Source organism: Episyrphus balteatus, chromosome 1 (genome assembly GCF_945859705.1).
Source record: "Episyrphus balteatus chromosome 1, idEpiBalt1.1, whole genome shotgun sequence".
NCBI classification, from domain to species: domain Eukaryota; kingdom Metazoa; phylum Arthropoda; class Insecta; order Diptera; family Syrphidae; genus Episyrphus; species Episyrphus balteatus.
The window spans coordinates 135887561-135909070 of NC_079134.1; the positions used below are offsets into that span (position 1 = coordinate 135887561).

The following is a 21510-nucleotide window of genomic DNA, read 5'->3' on the forward strand; positions in this document are numbered from 1 at the left end:
TTACCGAAACAAAAATATACTTTTCTGAAGGTTTTCGGTGTGCTGAACTCGAATCAGAAAATATTGATCAGCTCCTGTTTTTGTAAAAATTACCGTAAGAAAATGCAAAAAAACTTTTTTTGACTACTTCGGACCTTGTTCTTTTATATAAGGAAATTTTTTTTGAACATATTTAGTAACGGTTTCTGATAATTTTTTTCTGACTTCGGATTCGAGTTCAGGAACAAAAAAAAAGTTAAATTTTGTTAACCAGTGTAATTTTTGTTTTACGAAATTTCTAAAAAAAATTTCAAACGTTGCTTCAAAGAAGAAGGTTTTTATTAATTAATAAAAAAAATTAAATTTTTACCAAATTGAATGATATTAAAAATTTGTTTAAACATTTTAGATAAGAAAAAAAAAACATATTAAGGGCCCTACTTTTTAATTATAGGTACCACATATTTTGAATTATAATTTTTGAAGAATTAATTTCAAATTCTGGTTACCAATGAAGTTAAATACCTATAAGTTTCCTCATATGATTTTATAATTTATAGTAGCATACACGATTGAGAATAATTTCAACTACAAAGCTTCAACTGAGATAAGACATAACTAAGTTATATTATTTTATACAATACCCAAAAAAAAAAAGAAAATAACATTTCAAGGTGCTTGAACTATTACATAAGGGTGACTCAATTAACTTATTTACTCAATTTTAACATTCAACAACAAAAACAGCCACATCCACTATTATATTAGTATAAGCAATTCTACACCATTATTTTGTTTACTCCCAAAAACTAAACCAATTCAAGTGTAATTCTTTATGTGGTTAACCCAAAAACATATCCATATTACTAAAAAACTAAGGGCAGGTATCCCATTACCAAAAAAAAAAAAAAAACACAAAAGTCACACAACAAAAAAAAAAGTTAAATTCATTCAAAAACACTTACCTTATCCTTCGTGTTAGTTTCACATGACAAAGGCTGATGGACAAGTGACACCTTGCCATCGGAAATTCGAATATAACTTGGTGGTGGTGCCACATCCTGAAGTTCTTCTTTTTCTTCTTCTAATGTTTTCATATCAAGAATTTGTCTGTAAAAAAATAAAAGAAAAAGAAAAAAATAAATTAGCATTGAATTCACTCCACATAAAAATTAGCTAATAAAAACCATGAAATTAATACTAATTTAGGTCAGTGTTTCATGTCAATCTTTTATAATCCCGCAAAAAGCCCATTGAAAAGGACAGAAAAAAAAATAAAATAAATTAATTTAATTTAATAAAAAAAAAAAAATAAAATGAAAGCAAAAATCAAGACAAAACGATTTCATATTCAATTTTGCGAGATCTTCTACTATCAAAGTGACGGTTTTAATTTTTTAATGACACGCTCAACTCATTCCCGGCAAAATGCACAACGACGAAAGAAGCTTGCAGAAAAAAATAAAAACGCGCCGTCAAGTTAAATGAAAAATTATACAAAAAAAAAATCTTGAATTTCTTGGCCATGTGAATGGAATGGAGAGAATGACTGACTGCGCGCTCGAGAGGGGCCAACTCAGTTGATGATGGAGATGAAGAAGTTGCCCCCGCAGGCGGCAGAGAGTCATTCATGCAGGCAAGCTGTCTGCCATGCCATGCCGATGCTATTCCACTATATACGCCAGTGCCATCGCCATGCCAACCCAGCCAGCTAAGCGCGTGCAATCTAAGAAATAATAAATGAAAGTCGAGTAAAATAAAAAATCTTAAAAAAAAGAGTAAATAAAGAATTATTATTCACATCTTTCCGTGGATAAAGGTAGACAGACGTTAATTTAAAGTCATCCAGATGGTGGTACGGTACGCCTACGTTCCTCTATACGAAAGACCTGAATCAGGCGGCTTACTGGACGATTTTTAAAACGGTGACGGTGAGAAGAAAGAGGTTTTTTTTTCAGGCTCAGGGTGTTGAAATCAGGGCTGTCGTCATCAGATTAATTTTTAACAAAGTTTAAAAGTTAAAAAATGTACACTCTGTTGACTTTTTGACTAGTAAAATTGCACAAGGCATTCGATTTTTTCTGCCCTGTTCGATTTCACTAGTCAAAAAGTTTTTTTTTAAATCAAAATGAATTTTTCTAATGGTTTTTGTGCGCTGAGCTCGAATCCAAAGTCAAAAAAATTCTATATCACATCACGTTTTTGAGATATTAACATGCAAAACATCACGAAAATAGTGTTTTGGACGTCCAAAATTCAATAGGTCTCAAAAACTTTTCACGTTAGAGCTATTCTAATGCTAGATTCAAATTGAGAAGGTTAAAGGCCATTAGAAAAGTATAATTTAGTTACTATGGAAAATTATAACTCTCCGATATTACTGTCATTTACGGAAAAATCGATCTTAAAAATCATTTTTTTGTTTTTTTTTTTCAATTTTTTTTTCAACATTTTATAAAACAAAAGTATAGTTTTTCCACACAATCTTAAATAATAGATTTTAATATAAATAATTGCACTCCAAACTTTTCAAAAATCAAAAATTTTTTCGGTAACTTTTTTGTTTGAAAAATAGGCTATTTTTTCAAATTAAATTCGTCAAAAATCCAAAAATTAAGTTTTTGCTCAAAAAAGTTTTTAAATACATACATAGAAAATATAACAAAGTAATTTTTGACCAAGTTTTGTTAAAATCCAACCATTTTTGTAAAAGATAAAAAATAAAAAAATCGTATTTTTGCATTTTTTTTTTTCAATTCAATTTTTTCTTTACTTTTGACAGAAATCGTAAAAAACCACGATTTTTGACACCCACCCCACTTTTTCGCCCACCCACCCCCTTTCCCCCAATTTGTTTGAGGGCAATTTATTTTTTCCCTTTCATACACCATTTATCCTAAATTCTCCAACCACCCATATGCTGCTAATAATTTTTTCAACTTTTGCCCTCTGAAAACCGAATTGGCACTGGTATCAACTTTGACACAGATATTTCTTCTTTTCGAAAATATCTCTAAAGAATTCAATCCTATCCAAATTATGGTAGCAGAAAAAGTACTATCGACAGCACTGGTGAATGTAAGTAGGTGTCCTCACTATGAATTTAGTATTAAAACAACAACAACAACATTATCACTCAGCGAGTTTCAACGTTATTCAACCTACAGTCAACAGGAAACTGGAATATTATGGAATGCATGAATGAAATTGAAAATTTGGATTTTAATTGAGAATTTTTCAGATGTTTTCTTTTACATTTTTGTTTTTTGTATTTTTCATTTGCAAGTAAGTATTTGTGTGTTGCCATTGCGAATTTTTTTTACTTTTTTTTTATAATAATCATTAAAACGTCTTTGATGACGAAAGAATGAGGAAATCCAACAATAATTAAAGGGTCTTTTTTCGAAACAGATGAGCTGTACATTTGGGTGTATAATAAACAAAAGAAAGAAAAGAGATATTACATTATTTTTTAAGCATAACGAGGATCAAAATGGATATGTCTGTTTTTTTAGATTTAGGACTGTTTTTTTCTTAATTGGTATGTTTGGCGCGTCTCTTCAGATTAAAACAGAGTGCAGGCAGTAGTGGGAGGATGTGAAATGTGTGAGTGTGCAGACAGAAATATTTTGTTGAGCTGTCAGATTAAGTTCGAGGTAAAAAAAAGATGTTGAATATGAAAATAAATGAAATGTAAAACGGTTGAATGAAGAAAGTTTGATGGAGATGAATATGAGATTTTAACCTTTATCATGACAGGAAAAAGGGTGTGAAAAGGTTGGAGTTTTTTGTATTATCATTTTTTTTAAATAAATTTAACATTTATGAGATTTTGATGTGCTTGGAAGATGGAGGTGCTAAGTTTAGTTTTTATAAATTTGAGTAAGTAATAAAGCGTTCAATTTGTTTCTTCTTCATATACAATCTATGTTATTGCTAGCCGTGTTTTATTTTCCCCGTGATTTATATCAGATCCATCCTCTTATTTATTGGCGTTGCAAAAAAAACAGGATTTCGCTTTGTTGTTGTAAAGCAAATAAAAAGAGAATCTTATCTTGATTACGAGGACATTAAAAAACGGCAACTTTATTTTAATTTAAAACTCAAAAAGAACTTACATATTTAAATGGACAGAAGCTCAAGTCTTTGTACAAAAAAAAAATCAGTATTCCAAATAACGGGAGAGACTTCCATTAATTACACTAGTTTACAGAAAAATAAAATTATACTTTTCGTATAGATTTGAGCAGAGAAAACTCGAAAATCTTATCTAAAAAAATATTTATGGATAGGTTTTCGAGACATGATTTTTCAAAGTTTTTTGTCGTTGTTTTTTCCAGCCTACCGGCTGGCGCCTTAAACCTTAGTAAATAAGAAATAAACACTAGAACAACTTTTCTGGGTCACTCCATATGTTTAAGTGCAATGTATATTAAAACATTTAAAAAAAAATCGATTTTTTAAAGGAAATTTTTGCAAAAAAAAAACTTTATTACTGAAAGAACAAATCAAAATCTTTCGAATCCTCATAGCTTTAAATTTTTTATGTATAGTACACTTCCTAAAAATGTATGGATAAATTATAAAGATATGACCACTTTTGTAACGATCAATATTTTCGACTTTTTCTGTTACTTTTTGAGTTTTTGTCTAGAACTTTAAAAGCAAGCCGAATTTGAAAATTTGTATTAAGTCATTTTTTGTAGATAATTAAATTTTCTATCGATATGTATCCTTTCAAAAAATTTAAAATTGAAATATTGTAAAAAAACTTAAGAAAAACTATTTAAAAAAGAGAAAAAACGAAATTATTGATGTTTTTACTAAATGGCCTGTTTTTATCATTTGAGCATTTATAGATATTGAACATGAAAAGGAAAAAAGAAGATACTTTATCTTTCAACATAATGGTCACAAAACTTGAATACGGCTAAAATTGGATAAAAAATGGACTTTCAAAATCTAGTATTTTTGTTCTTTTTGAATCATTTTTCTTTTTGAAAAATGTTTAGAGCTGTTACGAAATTTAAGGATTTAAGTTCTACATAAAACCTTGTGACTGTTTACGTAGCGGAAAAAGTAGAGCATAAGATTTTATGTTCTACTTACATACATATGTATATAAATTTCGCTTCACCAAATGGTTCTTAATCATTTTTAAAAAGAATAAATATACATATATATATATATATTACTAAAAGGCTTTAACGATTTAAATTTTTTTCTATAAATCCTTTTTATTCAAAAAATCAAATTTTATACTTCTTTTTGTGGTCATATATGTATGTTTAAGAGTAAATTGTTTTTCTGTTTTCTTTTATAATTCATTATTTACTACAACTTCCTTAAAAAAAGAAAAATATTTGAGATACTTTTATTTTAATGAATTAATAAATCTCAAAAAAGGGACACTGGACCTCGTAAAGAGCTTGACCCTTCTCCAAATGATTAAATCAACCACTTAGATGAAAGTCTCTTATTAAATATTAATCTCGATTATTAAAACTTTTCATCTGAGAATATAAATAAAAGTCATAAGACTTTATTTTCTGGACTAAATAAATTAGAATATTTGAAAAGATTTAAAAACTGAAACTCAAAGGAAAGCGATTTTTGAAAAAGTCTGAAAAAAATGATTGTCTTTACCAAGCAGAATCTCTAAAAACATAACAATTTAAAATCTGAAAAATGTTCACATGATAGCTACACTTATAAAGTTTAAGTCTTTTAAGTTTTAAATTTTTTGAACAAATGGTTTGGCTGGAATATAAAATTGATCGAACTAGGTCCAAGAAATATCATGTTATTCAAATAAAAAACTTCAACCGCTTCGCTGCACGGGTTAGAATGAAGTTATAGATTTGAAACTTGGGGAATATTTTCTTTAGTTTATTTCCAACCATATAAGATCTTAGGAGCATACAAATGCCAATTATTTTAAAATATCGAGCACCCTATATATCAATTCACATCATGATTTGTTATATTTTCTAGTTACGAAAAAGTAGCCTATATTCCGCAGTTTTGGTCAAATTCAATAAAATAATACACCAATTTGTGCCTAAATAAATATTCTTTCAGAATATAACCTTACTTTATTTTTTTGTTTGTTTTATTGTGCAAAAAAAATTGGGTAAAGTTGAAAAAATTGAGAAAAAATCACTTTTTCAAGATTTATGGGATAAAAACCTACACTTAATTTGTTTAACCAATAAACTTATATACATCATTCAAAAGGTCTGGAAATCCTCTTTCTAAAAACATATAACATATTGAGAATTGTTAAAAAAATGACTGAGATATTGATAGATTACATCGTAAAGTCTGTAAAAATGGTTTTTTGTAAATAAAAAAAAATGGAGGGTTCCAAAAATATAACAAAAATATTTGTATGCATTATTCGACCATACGAACAGCCTACACTATGAAATTCGTCGGGTGTATTTTCAGTGTCGCACCGTGTTATTCTTGGTTTAATTTTTGTTGAAGGGAGGCGAAAAATTATAAATACAAAATATTTCCTAACATGGCAAAAGATATCAACTACCTACTTTATTTAATACAACCAAATTAATGGAAAAAGGTTTTTTTTTTCGGATTATTGAAGATTGAATTAATTTCTTTAAACTTCTTCACCTGAATCCAAGGACTACATAGCTAACTATTATGTTTTATCGTTTTTTTTTTTTATGTTCTGGGGAAAACAATTTTCTTTGGTTCCTAGATTTTTTTTTAAACTGTTAAAAATCGCTGTTAAGAAAAAGCACTGTTAAATAAGCAGAATCAGCATATAGCATTATTTTAAATACATCTGTATACTGAAAGAATTTTGAAAAGCAGAATTTTCAAAGACGGAAAAGAAAACAGCAGTAGCAAAAGAAAGCAATAGTTTCAGCGGACATTTAATGGAAACTACCACCTTAAATGGGGTTGAACCAAATTATTCTCTTTAATTTTTACCAAAAAAATCGAATTTTCGCCTGGGTTAAAATAAAATGGAAGAATTCTTTAAAAAAATGATGAAACTTTCACAATTGTACTTTGTAAAAACTAAGTTGTCACATTTCAACATAATGTTTTGTCATTTAAGAAGGAAATGTGAATATCGAAATACCTGTAATGAATTGTGAATTCCTAATAAAATTTTATTGCACATACCAACCCTGCATTCAAGCAAAGAAATATTTCCTTTACAAAAACTGTCGAGTGCCTCTTTGTCAAAGGCATTTGGGATGTCTTTAAAGAACTTTGTTTTTATATTACTTTTCAAGGAACAAATAATATGTCAATTTCATGAAAAATTTCCCCATCAAAATGTCACAAATAAGAAAAAAAAAAAAAAACCTAACAATTGTGACGACAAATTTGTCAAAAGTGTCCATTATTGTGCTACGTGTGTTGGGTGCACCATCATCGTCAACATTATTATAAAATCCATGCAATTTTCAATTCACCTCCTTTTCACTGTCAAGTCAATAATAATTTATTATTTGCTCCACACTCACACACAAGAGTGATTATGCATTAAAATAAAATTTATTACTGCTGTTAATGTCAAAAGTTTTGTTTTACTTCTTATTTTTTTTTAGTTTTTTTGTGCCTTTTTTTGCAATAATATCATGTTAAAGGCGCTCCTTCAAATGCGTGAGAAGAATAAATAAAAAATTTAAGCCTCAAAGTCTTAGCAGAGATATCTTCCTCCATATAGACTTTAAGTCTATACATAAAAAACAGGTGGTCCAACCCTTGAAATTGTTTCTTAATTCCTTATTTTCCTTTTGAATGTGTTTAACTGTGCATGTGTGTACGTGAGGAATGCCATCAGAACTTCTCCTTCAGACATTATTTTTTTTTTTTTGAAAAGGCATCAGAAACAAAGTTATCATCATCGTAAATGTGATCTTCCTTCACCCAGACCGAAATCAGAGTAACAAAAGTTTTTTTTTCTGTCAAGAAAATAATATGCAACAAGTGTGAGATGCCTAAAGGTTCCTACACCATCCTCATATCCTCTCTCTGAATCTTTGTCTGGGGATAGAAAGACGACAATAAGAGAACCAAAACCATGTCCCACTGTTGGCTGGCTGGAGCTGGAGGAAGCCCCGCACATCTCCAAAAATAGTACAATCCACACTTCCACAGTGATATAGGGTGGCTAAGTGGTGTTTATTTATACTCAATTCCGATCACGTAGGTCGACTTCGTATAAATTCCGAAAAACAAAAAGTCGCAACAAATTTGTACTTCCTCTCTTGCTTCTCTCTGCTCCTTCAAACTTGCCTTTTGGAAAAAAAAAAGAAAAAAAAAAAAAGATTGACTATGCAGTTTGTTGTGTTTTAGCTGGCGGAATAAATCCGTATATGCCAGGCGGGCGTTCAGATTTCCAACCCACTTACAATTCGATTAGAACACTATAACTTTTGGATCGAATTGGAGTCAATTCGATGGCCAAATGGGTTGATTTACTTCCTTGAAAAAGGAGGAAAAAAAACAACACTTTGTGTGAGTCTCTCCGCCTTTCTTCCAGGGTGTTGGATGTCACTCGATAGATTATAACAACACACAACCATGTGTGGCAAGTTAGTTTATAAGTTTTAGAGATGACATGTGAAACATTTTTATTTGTATTTATGTTCATTTAAAGTGACAGCTTGGAGAGTTGAAGGGCCAAGAGTGGACGAGTGAAGTAGTTTGCAATAGAAAAACATATAGAACATGATTTAACACTCATAATAAAATTGACAAGACTATTTGGATACTTTGGCGAGCAAAAAAATGCGGTGATTTTTATTTTTAAATCTTTGTTTTTGAATGTGGTGATTTTTAAGTACATGAAACTTGACAAAAAGTTTATATTTAGCATAAGAATCAAGAGTCTATAAAACAAAATTTGGTGGAAGGCTTCATATTTTATTCAAAGAGGTAGTTAATTCTGTTGTAAGTCCCAAAAAGCCAATGATTCGTTAATACCTACGAGCTTTAGTAAAAACTTCCAATTAGTCATCGGTACCAAAAATAAATTGTCTGTTTTATTGGGAGAAGAAAACAAGTAATTATTGCCAAATATTATTTTATAATACCGGTACACAATTGAAATCTAGTATTTAATGGTAGGTACATAAAAATAGGAGCCAAGTTTTAATAATTTTGTATGAAAGGGTGTTTTTTTTGGAGCAAGGAAATGTAGAGGTTTTAAATTAATGTAATTTTGTTTTCTTTTCTTAAGAAAACACTCTTCCAAAGGCTAATTTTATTTATGCTTACTATTATAAATAGAAAGTCAAGACATTAAAAGTTCTTCGACGCAACTAAACGAATTATTTGGCTTTTTGCAACTTATCACAAAATATACTCCTTCCTCGAAAAAAAACGCCCTTTCGTTCAAAATTATTTTATGAAACATCTTTGTTCCAAGTTTTAGTCCCAAATGAAATGGCATCACCAAATTTCACTAGGCTAAACAAAGTTACAAAAAAAAACAAACTTTTAACCATGATATTCTTATCACCCTTTTGCATAAAAAAAAATGTACAGACATATTTTATTAGTAATTCTCACAGTAAAGACAATATTTGTAATAAAACTCGATTAATTTTTTACACCATTTATATTTGAGAACTTATCGCGGATTTTCCTTATTTCCTTAAAAAAAAACCTTTCACATTAAGGCTTAAATATTTTAATAGAATCTTGGTTTCTGTTGTAAATTAAACATTCTTACTTATTTTCATTGGGGTACAATATAAGCATAAGGTATAGTTTTTATGGTACCACTTCTGAATTTCTTCTTTTCTTAAAAAAATACACCCTTTCACTCAACATAATTTTGTAAAATCTTTGAGTTCTTAGTTTTTATCAATCGAAACTTTTTCACCAATTTTAAAAAAGAAACAAAATTTATATCAGCTGCAATACATTTTTCTCATACCTACCTCAAAAAAAAACACCCTTTTACCAAAACTGTTTTTTTTTTTTTTAGTATGTAAATTTTTTATATACGGCGCAGGGACATAGGTCCCCGGGACACAAGTCCCAAATTTTTTTTTCGGGACTAATGTCCCACTTTACTGGGTCATAAGTCCCGAATCCAATTCGGGAATTATTTCCCACCCTACTGAAACAGAAGTCCTGAATTTTTTAGTTGAAAATGCGACATAAGTCCCGAATTAAGTAAAAACTATGGATTCTCCCGTGGGCAAAATTTTTTTCCGCTTCGCGTTTGGGTTGTGCAAATTAAAGAGATTCGAATCTGAGAATTTTTTCCGCTTCGCGTTGATCGAGTTATAACACAAGCATATCTTTGGAAAAAACATTAAACTGGCAAAATATTCTCTTTGAAGTTTAAGTTCTATTTTTTTTTCCTTGGCAAACTGAAGTAAGACAAATTTTATATAAAACTAATTCTTTGAAAAGTTGGAATGATATAAAAATCATAATGGCATTATTTCGCTTTAATAAACCGAAACGAGTCACATTTATTTTTTTTTCTGAAAATAAATTGACGTGAAAGAGAAATAAAGCCAAATGTTGAAAAATGGCTTTATTTATCTTTTGAAAATTAAAATTATGCCAATTCTCGAAAGGCTTAGGCGTATTTCATGGCACCAAAAAATAATCGTATGGATTACTTAGTACCTAAATGAACATTTATGGTAAAAATATGTAGTAAAATAGTTTTTACTTAATTCGGGACTTATGTCCCATTTTCAGCTAAAAAATTCAGGACTTCTGTCTCAGTAGGGTGGGACATAATTCCCGAATTGGATTCGGGACTGATGACCCAGTAAAGTGGGACATTACTCCCGAAAAAAAAATTCGGGACTTATGTCCCTGCGCCTTCCTGAAGTCATTTTAAGTCGAAAAACTTTAGAGGTAGTTTTATCGTTTACGTCCCGTTTTCGAGTTATGTATGACGTTGTTTATGATTTTCGCTCTCATTTTTCTTAACTGGCTTTGCCAAATAAAGTCCGATTCGTAAGAATTTATAAATAACCAATCAAGAATTTATTTCAGTTTAAGTTTGTCCAAAAACTACTTTTTTTCTGCGGACAACCGTTTCTCTACAATTTTGCATAAAAAGCTATTTTTTCATTTTTTTGTTGTTTTTTCACTTTCATATCATTTTATTCAAAAAAAAAAAAAAAACACTTAAATGAGTATTAATTTTTTTTCGCCCAGTTTATTTTCTTAAAAAAAATATTTTTCTTTTCATAAAAAGAACAGCTGAAAGTAATTAAAAAAGAAATGAACAAACTGAGTAAATTAAAAAAAAAGTTTTTAAATACCTACAAAATTAATTGAAATCAATTAAAACTTTTTCTAAACTATTGTGGTTAAGAAAAGAACTGAAATATGTTGTATAAATTGTTCAATGTAAAGTGTAACTTATGGTTTACATAACTGGTGTTGTCCTTATACCTGCACAAACAAAAACAGCAAGTTTTGTTAATTTAGAATCTGATACTGAAAAAGTACCCTGGTGACAAAAATATCAGCTAATTTTACTCACTTAAGAAAAAAAGTATTTCGAATGAAAAGACTTGAATGCATTCGTGAATGATAAAATTTTGCCTATGTTCCGAAAAGAAGTTGCACTACCATGTCGAACATGCAATTTCTTTTGTGTAACGTATTTGTTCTAAGTCAATAAGTTGAAAAAATATTTTTTTTTTTTCGAAAAAAGTACGTATACCTACACCACAGTGACCAAAAACTAGTCTTTTTTTTTCTTCTAAACTACGGTTTATTATGGCTTCTACAAAAACAAAAGTGAAAAACTAAATTTTATTGTGACTGTTTTGACTTTACATTAGGCAAAGTTAAATTAAGAACAAAAAGAAAATGAAAAAAACTAATTTGGATTGCTTCAATAAACGTGTTCAACAAAAATAAAAATACATTACACAAAAAATATCAAACTTTTAGCGCCAAAACGTCTATACAACAAACACTTTCGTTCAAGGCCATTAAGATTTCCTTTTTTGACAGCATAACAAATTGCTTCTCCATCGCATAGAGTGCGTAGAGTAATTATCTCGTCATGTCTATTTGCGAGTTTGTAATTCTTTTAACCAAATATGTTCCTTACCAAACCAATGTTATCGACCAAATATGTAAAATCACTTTCAACTAAACCAAAACTTATCTACCTATATTGCATTGAATGACATCATTTAAAAACACTCAAGGCGACTTTATATGATAGAAAGTGTGTAAATTTATTAAAAATGTTGTGTTGTGACCCATTCACTTCTAGTTTTTAGTTTTTCAATAAACCATTATAGAAAATTCATTATCGACCTATTTATGGAGTTTCCAATAGTAATTATCTCTTACACTCTTGTCAACGATAATGTCTTTCTCGCTATAAAATTACCCTCCTCCCACTTCACCACTACGATTTTGCTGCGCTTTTTCAATAATTCTTCTTTACGTGGACGGAATTAAAAATCATAATTAATTCATCAACACACTGAAATAGAAATCTATATAACTTGGTCTCTGCTTCGACTTCATCGTCGTCGTCGGTCATCCGTCATCCGTTGTCGTCCAAACACTTAATAAATTATTTCTCTAAGAACGAAAGTAAAATTTACGAGATATTACAAAAAAAAACCACACAAAAAAAAAACAGAAAACGCATTAACACAATTCAAAATAATTTAATGCATTAAATCAATGAATTAAGGTTTTTATTTCTACTCTGTTTTTGACTTTTTTAAGTCTTTTTAATTTATTCTTTCGAAAAAGTCGTTTAAGAAAAGAAATCGTGCATAGCACGTTTGGCAACATTCAAACTAATGACCGTTATTAATTGGCAATGGCTGACAATTATTTAAATTAACCCTGGTATCGTGCAACGGGTAGTCAATTACCCGTGCACACACAAAAAAGTAGGTACACAATAATTGCACACGGCGAAAATATGTTCGACAAGACTAAATGATCGCTTTGCGTTGGTATCGTTGGCTCGCGATCAGCCACCCAATTAATTAGGAATTGAATTCGAAGTAGAGTACGAGTATAAGTTCCTAGACGACTGACTACTCTCGATCAAGAAAGATGCCATGGAATGTGCTGCCACAGCGGGTATTAAAAAATTTCAGAATATGCCACACCCAAAGCGATACAATATTCAATTAGACCAATCGATCGCAGAAGTGATTGATCGGTTTGGCTGCGATCTCTCAATAAAATCGAAATTTATTACCTTCATATGGACTTTATGGAGAAACAAGAAGAGAAATGCAAGAGGCAAGTATGTTTTTATGAAGTTTTACAGGTCTCGAAATTTAATTATAATAATGCGTATTCATGTTGCAAGTTGTTGTACAAGGAGGGGTTGGGATTGAGGTAGTTAATAAGGAGGCAGCAATGCAGCTCCTACTCAAGCTACAAACCACCCGCAACATATGAGTAGTTGTTAAAAATAAAAGTCTTACCGACCTGTTAGTTATGTGCAGCTACCATTACTTTTAGGCTGACCATAGTGCATTTTTTATTTTGGATATACATATGTGTATGTTTAGTTTGACCACCTGATTGGTATAAATGTTGGTTTAATGTTTTTATTACGAAAATTTCGAAAAGGGAAGTATGTGTAAGTTAATTTTATTTTCATTTATTTTCTGATTGGTATAAACTGGTCTAATGTATATATTTTACACTGGTGGTCTGGTGTCCACATTAAAAATTGTTTTCCTACAAAGTTTCACTTTTGATCATTCTACATAATTGGTATAATACGACAAAGCCAATAAATGAATGGTGTAAAATGAATATTATTTTGTAAATAAATGCCTTTCTGTCAAAATATTTGTTTGCCATTTTGGTTCTTTTAAGTGCTTTTTGTCTGATTGGTATAAACTTGTCAAAAATTTTATAAATGCATACCTACATGCTTTTTGCTTTCAATAATACCCTTCATTTGGTTAGTATCTATTTTTTATATTTTTGATTGGTATAAACATTTTTTGGCAATTTTGTCACCGACAGTTAATAAAATAAATTTGGTGCTGTCATTCTTTTAATGAGTTGATTAATATTTGAAGTGATTCCCGCCTGATTGGTATAAACTGTTCTAGTGGTCATATGAATGGCTAGAATAACTTTTTCGAAAATAGTGTTTTTGTTAACAATCATGTTTTTGAAGTGTGAATTGTTTGTTTTTTTAGGTTCTTGGATTGGTATAAATTGGTATAGTGCCCATTAAAAGGTGAATAAATGGTATAATGGTTATTCTGTAACTTTTGAAAATATATAAATTTTTATTTGTTTGTGATAAGTGTACTTGATTGGTATAAATTATTTAAAAGACCATTTTTTGACATATTTTTATTTATCGTTACAATTTTTCTTTTTAAGTAATCTACGGATTTGAAAAATCTAAAAGATCACTACTTCTTGTATATTGTTCTAATTTGATTTGGGACTCTTAAGAGTTGTAATCTGAATGGTATAATAAGTCTTATAACTGTGTTATTGTTATTATATATTAATATTATTTGTGTTAACTTGTCTGCCAATTAAAAAAAGCATTTTATGCACAATCGCATTGTGTAACTTTCAATTGGTAAAAACTATTCCTGATTGGTATAAACTGGTATAGCACTCATGCTAGTAATATTCTTCTTACTTAACCCAAATATTTAAAGAACAAATGACTTTTTAACAAAAACATACTCTTAAAATTTCAATTTAAGCTATTTAGCTCTTTCAACCTGATTGGTATAAATAAGTTTATGGCTTATTTACATGATATTTTGCCAGTTTTTTTTTGTTTGAAATTTTGAATAGTTTCCCCTTTCTGTACATACAACTTTGGTTCATGGTTTCAAATGCTTTTTGTATGATTGGTCTGATGTTCATTTCAATGGTATAATATTTTTTACATTTTTAAAATAATTTTTTTGAAATGAGAATTAAAATTCCACTAAGTTTTCGTTATCATCCACATTCGTGAAGTTAGAAAATAGGAATACAAAATTAGAATTAGAAATATGGTCACCCTAAATTTGTATACAGTATAGACGGTTGAGCGTCTATTTTTGGTCGTTCATCAGAAAACATAAAATCAAATTAATTTATATGCCATGGGCCTTTAGAGCTCGTCATGCAGTGCTGCATAAATAGTTGGCGGATTGAAACAAGTACGCTGCACCTGCATACTGAAATTGAAGAACTGCAATGGCAGCCAGTATGGTGGAAGGAATGATATTCCAAAAAAAACAAAAAAAAAAACAACTTACCAACAAGACAGACAGACTCTTTATGATGCCCACAGATCGGACAGAGACTCTAACATATGCGTTGTTGTCGTTCCATTAATATGAGTGTACCAAACAAACTAGCGTCTCAAACATACGTAGTGTGTATCGTAACTTTTCTATTTTTGCAATTGCATTTATTTTTGGTTGAGTTGAGGATATGCACTAACTTTCTTCTGGTTCTTCTTTGAATATAATTTTTTGTAAGTGTGTTTGTTTGTATAGAGTTTATGATATTGACCACGCATTTTGTTGTGTGTCATAACATTGATATGTTTATCTTTCGTTAAGTTTGATGTGATTTTCAAATTTTGTGCCATGCATGGAGTGAAAATAGTTTTGATTTGTATTATGGAGATATTCATGAATTAAATTTAAGTATGTACTTTTTTTTTTGAGAAAATAACAGGAACTTTATTTGGATTTATGAAAATAAAATCGAAAAATTAAAGGAAGTGTTTTTTTAATTCAATTTAGTGTATCATAAATTTTATTCGTTTTTTTTTCTTTTTGAGTTTTATTGGAGACTTATTTAAAGCATAGCAATTATTCAGCAAGAAATAAGCATTTCAGATATTTATTATAGATTATAGATATAGCCTCGGGGATTCAACTTACTAGAATAATTTATTCACAACTATTTTTTTGCACACACATACAAAGGTATTTAATTATAATAATTATAAATTATTGTGTTGTAAGAAAAATTAACATTTTCATCGGATTAAGTTTTATAATCGTTTAATAAATCTGAGCAAACTATTATTATACTCAAGTCGTGCTAATGGGTCGATTTTTTTTGTTTTAAACTTTATTGAACCCTAGTATTTTATGACTTATCGCTTATCTTAATGAAGGTCATTGCTTGAATTTTAATTTTTATAGTCTTGAAGAAATCTCACGTTTATCAAACATCCGTATAGGTCTTGGAAGTAATGAAAAAAAAAAATATTAATGTACGCAATTTGAAACAAACTCTATCTTTCATTTCTTTTGGCAAAAAGATATTTTTAAAAGATCTCTTTGCTACAATCGTTTTGTAAATGCATTAGGTACACCTTTTAAGTTTTGTTTTAGCGAAGAAAAAAGTTTTCTTATAAAAAACTAATAACTTTTTTGCGGTCTTAATATAAATTACATTTCAAAGCATTTGCAATTACGTCCTTATTTCAATGAAAATGCGTTCTTAAAACACAATCTCATCATTTAATTTGTTAAATCAATAAAGAAGTTAAGAATTCTACTTATGTATTACTTGCAGAAAGGGCGTTTTTTGAAATGGTAAAAGATATACCTATATTTTGAACAAAAAGACCCTGTACAAAATATGGTACATTTTTAGAGTTCTGTATAAATAATGTTGCATAAAAAAAGAGAATCAAGCATAAAAAGGGGTTTATTCAGAAATTAAAGTGACATTTTTAATGGCGAAAAAAAATTGATTTTTTAACTTTTGTTCAAAAATGTTTCCATAGTTCGAACGAGGCTAGTTTTGAAATTTGCATCATCATCTTTACATTTTAAACCATTTAATCACTAAACCATCAGATTATACAATAATCCCTGGCCTTATGTTTTCTCCGGTTATGGGACCGTAGACCGTAAGAAAGAGAACGCAAAGTTATTTTAAACTGATCTTTCAAAAATAAATTCCGTCATTTTTAGCAACGCTTAAAATTCTTTTTCGCAACTTCAAACATTGTAAACGAGTTAACAAGCTTTGGAAAGTTAGTGTGTCTTATGAGGATTTTCAACTCTTTCCGAATCTTTTCCAGCTGTGTGTAAAATGAAGAAAGAAGTTTGTAGACACAAATGTTTGGAGCTTTTTTCTGACTACACTCAGAGAAACTTAAAATCATAAAAAACCACTTTATTTTAATCATTTCTTGAATTGATTTTGCATTGAAATTGAGAATTTTAAAATAGAAAAATAATAAAAAGTTGTTTTTTTTTAACATAAAATATCGTTTAGTTAAAGTTTTACACGTTAAAAAATAAAATGCACAAAAGTATACTTTTAAAAAGAAATGAAATTTTATTCCTACCGGAATCGCAATTTAAATCACTGTTTATCAGGCGTTCTTTAAGAAATAGGTTTTTTAAATACAAATTTTCAAACATTATTATTTGAGAAAAGAAAAAAAAATTATCGGGTCGTTTTCAAAAAAATTTATTTTTCAATAAAAAAAAAAAAAATAAATAAACCATAGGTAACCACTGCGAAACAAAGGAGTAAGAGAGTGTTCATAAATTTGTACGTGTGCAGACATTTTAGTTTTTGGTCTGTTGAATTTCAGCCCCACACAGTGGCGTATCCAGAAAAAAATTTTGGGGGGGGGGGGGGGGCTGAAAAATTTTTCAAAAATTTTTGATAAGGTACTACAAATTTGTCTCTTTTTTTATTCATCTTTGATCGAGAGAAAAGCGCTGTGCTGCGGTACTGAAAGTCGTATAGTAGCATTTTACTGCTCCCGACAACTTCGTACTACTGTCTCCTTTCACACTCTAAGTAGCTATTTTTCCAAGTTCTTGTATCCCAAACATTTTACACAAACAGCAAAGTGTTTAGTAATCTTAAAAAAAAAAAAACACTTTTTCGTTCGAACTTTTTCATGTGCTGAATTCAAAGCTGTTTACAGATTTATTCCTATCACGTCTAGTTTTTGAGCTATACTCATCACTTTTTTCGGTATAAATGCCCATATTTCCGCAATTCGACCGAAAGTGAACTGGCATCACTTTTCAATTTCACGTGAAATTGATCTTCGATCGATTTCGAAAACTTCGAAAATGATTCGAACTGTCAAAACTGAAGGATCATCCATTTTTATTTTGCTTCTTAAGTTAAATTACTGCTACTTTGAACATGGATGCAATTTAATTGGCAACTTTATTGGAAAAAAGCAGAATTTAAAAGAAAAAATAAGAAGTCACATTTTGCGAGACATATGAAATATGTAAGTGAAATGCAGAACATGGGCGATATTATTGCAAATTTTCAAAGAAAAATGAATTAGATAAGGTGTTAAGCGAATGAGGTTGCAAACACAGAATCATGATATTTCATGCCTCATGTGTTTAATGTATTTTGTATTAAATTAACAACAAATAAACAATAAAAAAAAAACAATAAAAATATAAGTTTTAATAATATTTTGTCCAAAAATTGGAGATTCATTGAAAAAGATACCAAGTTCACGAGCAGAAACAAAGCGATTCAGAAAATCGAAATGAGCGAAAAAATGTAGAACACCTAATTTCACTATCGGCAACGCAAGTGAATTCTCAAAAAGTGAAATGCAGAACGTAAAAGTCTCAAAAACTAATTTTCAATGAAATTCTTTTGATGTTTAATCCGAAATATATATTTTTTAATAATATGTTCCTTTTTTAATACAAATCAAAAGCACAAACTGGAATTTGCTTAAATAAACCATTAGTTATGTTGACCACTAAGATATTGAGATATAAAAAATTTGTATTTCCAATATCAATAACAATTTGGATCATTTGAGCTGCCTCTAAATCTCTACCATTTACGAAGAAGTTTCAGTTAATCATGTAGATTATGATGAAATCAGCTAAATTAGTAACATGATTTTGGAGGCTTGGGGGGGGGGGGGGGGCTTGAGCCCCCTGAGCCCCCCCCCCCCCCCTCAATACGCCACTGGCCCCACATTATCACTTATCGAAAAGTTCAGGTATTGACTCAGGTATTTGACTCCCTCATTTTGGTCATTAACGCTGGGTTAATGCAGACACAAGAAAAGTTCCTGTCCGATTTTCATATTTTATAGAAACTTAACACTTCGACAAAGAATTGCTGCAATTTTGTTTCTAAGTTTTATTTAAATCCTAAGGTTTGTTTACACACATTCGTTTCTTCTATAACAAATAGCTAATAAACAAAAAAAAACAAATTGCTTTTATATAAACAAAATTGAGTTATTATTGTCACGGGTCTAACATCTTTTTGTTACCAGTTAGACACGTGCAAATTATTCTGCAAGAGAAGAGTTTTCTTTTAAGTCGACTTGAAAAAGAGTTTTGCTTAGTTGTAAGTGTTCTTAGGACTTAGGGTCTTAGGGCTCAGGGGTTCTAGTGACTATTGGTATGAAACTTGGGTCTTTCAGTATGTACTTGCTTTGAATCTTAGAAATGAAGTGTTGCGTTATCTAACAAAAGCTATCATCAGATGAAAATGCAATATTTGTTTCTATTTTATTCTTGACTTCTTGATAGAATCCCAAGATATTGACATGAAGAACTAATAAGTAGTTCTTCAAGTCAGTTGCTTCCGTTTGGTACCCAATGCGATGGTTACCAATAGGATGTAAAAAAAAAAAGTTGAATTTACTGGATGCTACCAAATAAGCCGAATGTTTTAGGAATAATATTGGTAAAATTCTAGTTTTTCATTTAATTTTGGAAAGAAAAAAATATGTTTGCACATAACCTTTTTTATGAAAAATATAGTTTGAAAGTTTATTGTCTGATGAGAAAATTAGTCAGAGGCATAATCAACTGTCCCTACCAATCAGTTACCTACTTTTTTCCATTAAATATTCAAACCCAGTTTACATTCTGAAAATTAACTGCACCCGAGGGCGTTGTTAGATAGATATACATATACAAAAACCAAACCCATGAAAAAGAAAAGACAACAAACTTTTAATTACAAAAAAACATTCAATCTAACTAACTTTTTGATGTGGAGGAGAACCCCCCGAGAGTGTTTTTGTTATAAACAAATGAAATTTGTTTGCAATTGACTCTTGGCCGCTGCCGCTGCCACATGTCACTGTTACAACATTTTGTGTCCACAATCGAAATGTCAAAAAAAAAAAACGAGAGTCTAAAAAAACCGCGCACTAACCAACCCAACAATTACCACCTACGCATTCTATAATCTGATTTGTAGACGCAAAGCCATGTAGAGTCTCAGCTGAATGGATAAAAAGCAGCAAGTCTGCAGCTTTGATGATGATGATGATGATGGCGGACCGGTTCGCGTTCACACCAACTCAGTCAGCATCATCGTGTTGCAATTAATTCATTTTTTTTTTCTTTAATTCCACAAAACAGACTATATACACAAACAACATATCAACAATGGGCTCGAGGATAGAGTCTTAACAGAGCTCAAAACCTAGCAAAGCAAAGTCAAACCAAGCCAAGGCATCGATCATTCAATCGTGCGTCCGAGGGTGATGAACGCCAATTGAAAAGGTCAAGGCATTCGAGTTGTATAAAAATATACTATAAACATAGATACACCCCAGAGGGGCTAGCGATTATAGAGCTATAGAGCTTCGTTCTGATCAATTTATTACTCATCGCTGTGTAATGGCCAAGCGTAAGTCATTGATTGACACACAAAAGTAAGAAAACAAATTTTTTTTATAAGAAAAAAGGGAAAATCAAAAGCTGCCTGCCCTCTCGCTTTGATACTCTATTTTCGATCTTCGCGGACACGCAAATCCCCCAGCAGATGCATCTGATCTTCCTTGATCTCTTATGTTGAAGCTGTTTGTTGTGAGTCAGCAAAAAGTATCTGTCTGATGGATGTTGCAAAGTGTTGTGTGGACTTCACATAACGCGTGAAGAGAAAAAAACGTAATTGCGGAACCAGAATTTGTGTTTTTTATTTTTATTTATTTTTTAGTTTTTTGAGTTGAAGTTGGGATTGGAGTGTCTTTTGTTTGACATTCCGGTTGTATTGAGTTACCGGATTAAGGTTGATTTATGTGTCCATTATAGCGGTTGACATGTTGCACTGATATGTGCACTTTTTTTTTGTGACAGGTTTGGTGATAGAATCTGTCACTGGAAATTAAACAAAATTTTTTAAAACAATTTTATTTTTTTTTTGTCTTCATTTTTGATTATTATGAACAGGACATAAATGCATATGCATGATGCAGGTGTTATCCATACAGAGGTTGGGCTCTGGACACGCCAATATTGGTTGACAATAAGTGAATTAAGAAAGAAAAACCGGCTTAGGTTTTGGAGCACAGTTGTCTGTATTATAGTCGCGTATTTGCCAGATTCCAGATGCAAATCCTTTCACTGTATATAAAAAATGGTGCAGCTGTTTCGTGTCATACACGGACGAGATTCTTGCGATATCGAATTGATTTGTTGCTATGACAGATAAATTATTTTGTTTTTTTTTGCATTTCAATTAATTGTATCTATTTTAATCTTTTGTATTTTTTGTTTTTTTTTTGTACAATTTTCTGATTTAAAGACTATTTTTAAT

At 30.1% G+C, this 21510-nt stretch overlaps 1 protein-coding gene across 4 annotated transcripts in view; it reads right to left on the minus strand.

Annotated features, from left to right (window-relative positions):
- Nucleotides 1-21510, minus strand: part of LOC129921028 (uncharacterized) — a 239081-nt gene that overhangs the window by 121718 nt on the left and 95853 nt on the right. For 2 of the 4 annotated variants that reach the window (XM_056002649.1, XM_056002646.1), the window contains exon 3: nt 945-1089. In XM_056002649.1, the coding sequence (XP_055858624.1) occupies nt 945-1089 (145 nt within the window). Of the gene's footprint in view, nt 1-944; nt 1090-1166; nt 1260-21510 lie in introns of those variants that run through there. The other 2 variants (XM_056002648.1, XM_056002647.1) reach the window with 2 other exon arrangements.